The sequence below is a fragment of the Coffea arabica genome, chromosome 7c, assembly GCF_036785885.1.
Source record: "Coffea arabica cultivar ET-39 chromosome 7c, Coffea Arabica ET-39 HiFi, whole genome shotgun sequence".
Classification (NCBI taxonomy): Eukaryota; Viridiplantae; Streptophyta; class Magnoliopsida; order Gentianales; family Rubiaceae; genus Coffea; species Coffea arabica.
The window spans coordinates 11,816,841-11,825,049 of record NC_092322.1 but is presented as its reverse complement, the minus strand read 5'-3'; the positions used below and the strand labels follow the sequence as shown (position 1 = coordinate 11,825,049).

Below are 8,209 nucleotides of genomic sequence, written 5' to 3'. Positions count from 1 at the left end.
TAAAAAAGTGAGTTGAAAAATATGTTTATAATATTAGCGAAATATTATGTAAAATGATTTAGCTGTCCAAACACTCATATATTACTCGAGAGTTCTGTTTTATCAAATCTTCACAAAATGTCCAATCATAATAGTCATCCAAGTTTTGGGAAGCATCGTAAATGTCTCATTTTTTGCCACCATACTTTCTTTCATCTCAAATTAATTATCAGGCTTTAATTATTCAAAGCAACAGATAATTTGAAATATTAATTAATGTGTTTGGATAGGAAATTATTTGAAATAATTAATGTAATATCTTTTGTGATGAAATATACATGAAATAAAAATATGATTGAGAAAATAAAAAGATATGTTAAAAAATATTATTACCGTGTAAGCAAAATATTTTTTTGATAAATAATTCTTATCCAAACATACTTCTTATTTAAAAAAAAAAAAGAAAAAGAAATGGAGATTGGTCCTTTTTCTGCCCTTTCCTTTTGTTTTTCTTCGAGTACGTTCAGCTCACTAAGGTCCATCTACACCGTCCACTTCTATTTATACAGACCAATCAGATATAGCTTAAAAAACACTAGAAAAACAAGAAACTGAGAGCCAGAGGAGGAGGAAGAAGAAGAAGCCGCCATGGCCACTAATGAAGTCAACCGCCTATGGTTCCCTCTCTTCATCCTCCTCTCCATCTTCACCATTTCCCGATCTGACGTAAGTCTTCTTTCCCATATCCCATTTCACGTTTTTTTCCTTTCCAATTCCATAACCCTTATTTTTGGTGCAGGATCCAGATTGTGTTTACAGTGTATATATAAGAACCGGGTCGATCCTGAAAGGCGGGACGGACTCAATCATATCCCTGACCCTTTACGATGCAGACGGGTACGGCATCAGGATCAACGACCTGGAAGCTTGGGGCGGGCTAATGGGTCCGGGTTACAACTACTTCGAGAGGGGAAACTTGGACATCTTCAGTGGGAGAGGTCCATGCTTGACGGGTCCGGTTTGTGCCATGAATTTGACATCAGACGGGTCGGGCTCTCACCACGGATGGTACGTCAACTATGTGGAAGTCACCACCACGGGGGTCCACAAGGCTTGTTTCCAGCAGCAGTTCACGGTGGAGCAGTGGCTGGCCACTGATACGTCGCCGTATGAGCTCACTGCTATCAGGAACTATTGTGGTGGTGAGAATCATGTGGTGATCGGGGAGAAGTCAAAGTCAAAGGGCTCATCTTCTGTTGTTGCCGAGATTTAAAGACTTGTTTGGCTTGGTTTAATGTTTGTGTTTCGGTTTTCGTTTTCCGCGGGGGTCTCGAGTGATCTGTGTGTGTACTGTATTGGGGAATAAATTTTCATGGAATAAGATTTGCTTTATTGCACAATTTTATTGTAGAGATGGGTGATTTGGCTAATGTTGGTAGTTTATGTGATTGTATCGGATTTGCTTAAGGAAACTATTAACCCACACTTCCCTATACTAAACCGTAAGGGCAGCGCAAATTTCAATACTAAATTAATAAATATTGGTGTTTTGAGAAACCAGTGCATCGAAAGTATAGATATAAAATGGAAGGGTGTCAATATTGTCCATTCCTCGCTTTGATTATTTAACAGATTAAGAGTAATAATCGGCGGAATAATTGTGATTAATTTATACCAAAAAATTATTTATTTAATAATCAGTAAAAGTCGATGCGAGCCGTAATTTAATAACCATAGAGATTTTTTTTCCCCATCATGTTATTATCAGCCATTGTTAAGATAAGCTTCCCATCTTTTCAGTTTCTTTTATTTCTTTCCAATTTGCTTTTACGGTTGTGAAAAAAAAAAAAAAAAAAAAAAACGCATAAACAGGTGTAGTGTTGTTTCTTAATTTGTGGCAAAAGATTTTATATTTTTTGCGACCGTATTTTTTAGTTATTTTTTATTTTATATTTATATTAAATTATTACAATATATTTTTTATAAAAAATTTTTAAAAATAGTAATCCAAACAGGACAGGAGGGATCTTCAACTCTCCGTCTTTTTGTGTATAAATTCTCTCAATCACTAAATGAAAGCTATCTTTTTCCTTTAAAAAGTCACCAACAAAGTCACATCTTTCCCTCTCTTTGATTTATTTTTATCTTATTATTGCTCTCCCCAAGTAACGTAAACGTCCAGCTCTTGGGGGCAGTGTGGAGAATCCATGGCCATTTGTGGAGACAACCATCTCTTCATCTCCATCTTCACCAGTTCTCAATCCTCCAACTCAGGGCTCCCCGTCCTAAGCTTGTTTCATTGCCATCCATAATTTTGTAAAACTTTTGTGAACGAATTTCACAAATATCTCTATTTTTCTAACCATGCATACTTTTTCTTCCTCGTCTGGGTTGACCCCAATAGCTTTGTTATCATATTCTGACTATTCAAAGCAAGAACTAACTCCATATTTTTTTTTTAAATTTTACTAATGGCATCGATATATTTATTTATATGTGAAATTTATTATTTTAATTATCTATATTCTTTCTTTGAGATGACATGCCTAATTGAAAAGAATTAACAGATTTTTTTGGATACTTGGGTTTAATTATTTTATAATTAGTTTTTTTATAGTTTCTTTCTATTCTAACACTTTTTATCTTTTTAATAATAAAGTCAAACTGTCTGTGGGTGCGTGTAAGATCCTAATGGAATTAGGGAAGAAACTAGAATGATGCTTGTAGTTGCGGAAAAGACAAAAGCCCATCACTGAGAAAAAGAATGAATAAGGTTTCATTATTTAATAGCCTTTTGATTCCTTGAAATCTTTTGATATTATATTTTGACCTTAGTTGTTTTAATAAATTATAATTGGACCGTAAATATTTTCAAATTATATTTCTAGGCTCAATTTGCATAAATTGTTTCTATTAGTTATAAGGTCACCAAAATGCCTAGTTAAGACGTTATATACGTGTGTGTGTGTGTGTGTGTGTGTGATGTCATTAGGACATCATTTGGTTGGACCATAATTCAACTAGTCGAACTTGTTGACTTTGATCCCTAAATTCAGCCGAGTCTTATTTGGTCTGAATATAAAAACACAATGGTCAACGCTGTTGGAACCTCTAAGAAGTTCATAGGCAAGGAGAGAGCTTGTTTCCTTGGTATCCCACAGAGAAAAAAAAGGATTTAAAAAAAAATATTATTTATATTCTTATTCTTATTCTTGTTAATCACATTTTCACTATCGTTTTTATTATTATATTAGCTTTTATTTATTAGATTATATGATAAAACAAATGGTGGGAGTGTAATTAACAAAATATGGAGTGCAAATAACATTTTCCTTTTCTTAAGTGGATTGCTGTTTTTAATTTATTAGATTTGCACAATCTTTTTGTTAAGTGGATTACTGTTTTTAATTTCTTAGAATTATGTAATTTTGTGATTTATACCCACAGCACACGCTTCTCTGTTGTGTGTTTATTTATTTATTTATTTTAAAAAAAAAAACTATTTCCTCCTCCCCTTTATGAAAATATTGGAATTTTGTATGCATTTTTTAAGATTACAGACTTTTGTGAATCATGGAATCGGGCCAAACAATGGATCTTATTCAATGTTTGAGAGAAATGAAGATCATTTATGTTGCATTTGCCTCTCAAGGAATCTGGCTCAGCTCCAAGACTAAAGTCTCACGTGAACTCAGAAATGGGGATATGTGGTAGAAATTTGTTGACGAGGCTCCATTGAGGGGCAGGGAATGGGGCGGAAGATTTAGGCCTCGTTTGAATTGTAATTTTTTGTAGAAAAATTTTTATATTTTTTAAAAATATTTTTCAATTACCTTCCCATATTACATACATCAAATTATTATAGTATATATATATATTTTTTTACTAAAACTCCTGAAAATATCAATTCAAATCGGCTCTTAAAGTTTTAAGGGTAAAAAACAAAAAAACAAAAAAACCCTTGTGGTAAACTTAATATACAAAAAGCCTCCTGTGATGACATCTCATTTTATGAACTAAATTGTAAAAGTGATAGAATCAGTTAAAATTAACTGAAATGACTTATTGGAGCCTAATAACAAATTTTTTATACCTAATTTTTAACAAATATATATGTTCTATCCCTTAACCCACAATTCTCTCTCTAGAGAATGAAACAAATGATTTTGTTGAATTGCCTTTTGATTAGTTATATCAGGGCATTTTTGTCATTTCGTCTGTCCATCAATTTTAATAGATTCAGTCACTTTTACAATTTAGTTCAAAGTATGAGATGTCATGTTATATATTTTGAAATTACGGAGGACTTTTTTTGGCTTTTGTTTTGACAAGTGACAAAGTACTTAAAAGTTTTAACATGTGCCAAACTGTGCAGTACTATACCCTTGAATGCTTTATTGGCTCATACATAGCAAAAGAAAATAAATATAACAAATTACTAGGATTATATGATGACAGTAAAAGGTTTTTTGAGAACTTAAATACAAAAGCATGAATATGAGGATACATGAAATTGTTTTTCTTTGACATTTTGTTCAAGCAAAAGCAAGAATATCTATTATATTTTCCACTAAGAAGAATCATTTGCAGACCCCTAAACATGTTGCGTCAAAAATGAACGGAACATATATAGCCAAAAAAAAAAAAAAAAAAGAAGGAGAAAAATATTTACAAGCTTTGTGGACAATAGTGGTTTTTAAGTGCCTTTCAGAAATAATTAACTGAACCTTCTCTTTCTCCTTTTCACATAAGAAGCATCCATGTTTCTTTTCTGTTCCATTTTTCCCTTTCACTCAAACAAACCAAGCATGCAAAGAAAACGAAAAAATTGCCTCTCACTTTTCAATACTTCCTCAACTTCCCTCAAGATAAATCTTGCGTGCTTTGCATAATGAGGTAGTTCCAATAAGACACATAACTGCATGCGAATTAAGAGGGTTAAGAAAATGAATCTTATAGGCAGCTTTAGATCTGCATTATATACAAATGGTTGACTTATGTGGCAATTAAAAGCATCAACTAATTGATCAATTATTTTCATCCAACTCAAAGGAAAAAAAAAAAAAAAAAGAGATGATGGTTTTGTTAACAACAAATTGGAAAGATCGGGCCCGCATCCTTTTATCCTAAATCCAATCGTTCTCAATTCTGCTAATCTTACGGGTTCTTTGAAACACAAGCCAAGAATTTAAATCAAGACTCCAGAATGTAAATATAGCTATTCATTTGAAATATCAGATGATCATTTACGCACTTTCTTGGACGTTTAATTTTCCAGTCAAAAGCACAATTCTGCCCGCTAGCAAAGCAGCCCCAAATTGCAAAAGAATTCTACGATGAGTGGGTGGTACAATCAATTCAATCCGATCGAGAAACGCGTTTTTTTTTTTTTTTTTTTTGTTAGACTGATATACGTGAAAAACATTTGTTTTCAAATGAATGGATATTTTGAATGAGGGAAACGTTTTTCTTCTTTGTTTCTCAAACAACAAGGGGGTAAAGAAAAAGAAAAACATGTGTCCTCATTTCATTTATATCTATTTCCATCGCTCATTCCCTGATCAAGATGTAAAGTTAGGTCCAGCCGTCTAGGGCAGTTGAGAAGGCTTTATGGTGTAAGCTTGATTTACCTTTCAATACGAGGGAAGAGTGTGACGCCATTCTATAAACATGTGTCATAAAGGTCGAAACTGCATTTTGGATTATTCCCATTGAAAGTGTCATTTTTTTTTATTTTAAAATATTTCAAAATATTTATTATATTATCAAAGTTAAAGTTGCTTTTGATTTTTTTTAAAAAATATTATCCTTACTTTTATTTATATTTCGTACTAAATTCCAATTTAAATTTTAATGTTTGAGGGCAGCCTTAAAAACAAATTCTCTAACGTCACTACCGATCCACTATTTTTAAAAGGTTGAAATTCCAAAATGCAACAAACAATTTGAGACGGAGGAAGCATATTGCAACCAGTTGCAAAGGGACAATTGACTAGATTCGAGAGATGCTGTCGGTAATAGAGTTTATGGAACTAAAAGAAATGTTGTAGGATTTATGGGATTTATCTCTTGTTTTGTGTAAACTGCTATTAAGCTCATATTGAAGTTTGAACATTGGATCCAATCGCTAGAATGGATTCCTAAATGTGTTAGTTTTACCAAAGATCTAGTTACATAATTAAGGGGAACAACAGAAAGAGAGAGAGAAATGATGTTTTAAAGAAATCAAAATAGACGGAGGCAAAGATACAAAGCACAATGAAAAGATGGAGAGCAATTTACAGTTAATTTTGAAATCTAAGGAATTTCGTATTATAATTTAGAACTACAATCTTTTAAATATTTTCATAGAAACTGTCATATCGAAACTCACAAACTTATAAAAACATAAATGTTAATTTTATTGGATGAGATTTTAGGTGAAGAGTGAATATCTTAATAGATTGGGGTGAAAGAATAAAAAAAAATAAAAAAGATTGGGATTTATGTGCCTAATTTGGGGACGAGGTAGGGCTGCAAACGAATCGAACCGCTCGCGAGCGGCTCAAGTTAAGTTCAACTCGAACTCGATCAATATCGAGCTCGAGCTGGCTCGAGTCAAAATCGAGCTCGAACTCGAGCTCAAAATATTAAGCTCGTTAGGCTTGCGAGCTCAAGTATATATATATATATATATATATTTATTTTAAGTATATATTTTTTTTATTTTAAGTATATATATTTTATATATTTTTTTAATTTTAATAGTAAAATTACATATATATATCCTTAATATTTTATTATTTATTAAGAAAAAAATATTATTTTATTTATTTTTTAAAAAATAAAATAATTATTTTTTATTTTTTTCGAACTCAAGCTTAAAATTTTCAGTTCGTCGAGCTCAAACTCAAGTTTGAGTTCAATGAAATTATGTCGAGACTCGACTCGATTAGGTCAAAGTTCAACTCGACTCGACTCGTTTGCAGTCCTAGGACGAGATAGTTTAGTTGAATTTTAAACACTGATGGACCGTGAGCAAAGAAGTTGAAGAATTTTCCTCGCAACAGCCTTGTGCTCATTAGAAAATTGGGCCTTAAACGGGTCCGATTGCTTTGTTTGGTTAATGGTTTAGGGACATTTCCCATTTGGGCTAAAGTCCACCATTAACAAACTGGCATTATTTTTTTTTATTTATTTTTCTTTTTTTAGTGTCAGTAGAACTTGTCGAACTCGAGATCTCTCATTTGCACTCTTTGCCTCAACCATCCAATCCATTTCTCTCCCAACAAACTGGCATTATTTTTCCAACTAATATGTGCAATTACTATTGCAACTCAAACTCATCCAATTCATCTCTCTCCCAACAAACTGACATTATTTTTCCAACTAACATGTGCAATTACTATTGCAACTCAAACTCTCAGCTACATAATACGATCATTGTCACCAATAGTATACAAATTCTTGTACTCACATAAAACTGGGCCCTAAACCGGCCTTGATTTCCATGATTGCTTGAATAGTAGCATTCCCTTTTTGGGCTTAAGTCCACAATTCACAATCTGGCATTGGGTCGCCCTGGTTAGCTTGGCTTATATATATATATATATAGTGGGAGGTTTGGAACCCCGAAACTCGAAACTTTTTACTTACGCTCCGCTCCATTCTTTTATATTATTTGATCCATCCCTTCTCAGTTTCCAGTGATTAGCTTGATTTGCCAAAAAGAAAAAAATAATAATAAATAAATATTATTCAGCTTACACTATAAACATAATTTTTAATTATTTTTTTTTTCAAATATATCACATCATATAAAAGTACTTCAGTGTTATTTCAATAATTTTTTCCAAATTATTTTTCAACTAACATGTGCAACTACTGTTGCAACTCAAACTCTCAGCTACATAATAGGATCATTGTCTCCAATAGTAGACAAATTCTTGCAGGCAGGGTCAAGTTTCAAAAATCACACACAGCCAATCATTTTGTGCAAAAAGTAATATTTTTTTTTTTTACCGTTAATGCTAATAATCCATTAGGACAGCTACTTACAAGGTCCGACAGTATTATTGCACGGAACCTTGCTGTGTATAATGACAGGCTACTCATTCAAAATCACAAATTTATGAACTTGAACAGTTGAATTTTAACTCTTTATAGGAACAAAGAGAAAGATGTCATTGCTTCTGTAGTTGATTCTGCTAAGATTGCAGTTTCTTTTGCCTTCTTTAATTTTGAGTAGTTT

At 32.4% G+C, this 8,209-nt stretch overlaps 1 protein-coding gene across 1 annotated transcript; it reads left to right on the top strand.

Moving 5' to 3' along the window:
- Positions 1–517: 517 nt before the first annotated feature.
- Positions 518–1,379, top strand: LOC113699998 (PLAT domain-containing protein 3). The gene is made up of 2 exons (XM_027220389.2): positions 518–705; positions 779–1,379. The coding sequence occupies exons 1-2, from the start codon at positions 628–630 to the stop codon at positions 1,250–1,252; spliced, it is 552 nt and encodes a 183-aa protein (XP_027076190.1). The 5' UTR covers positions 518–627; the 3' UTR covers positions 1,253–1,379.
- The last annotated feature ends 6,830 nt before the right edge of the window (positions 1,380–8,209 follow it).

Coding starts and splice junctions, on each gene's coding strand:
- LOC113699998 (XM_027220389.2), top strand. CDS start 628: ATGGCCACTAATGAAGTCAACCGCCTATGGTTCCCTCTCTTCATCCTC. Junction 706..778: donor TCACCATTTCCCGATCTGAC/GTAAGTCTTCTT, acceptor TTTTTGGTGCAG/GATCCAGATTGTGTTTACAG.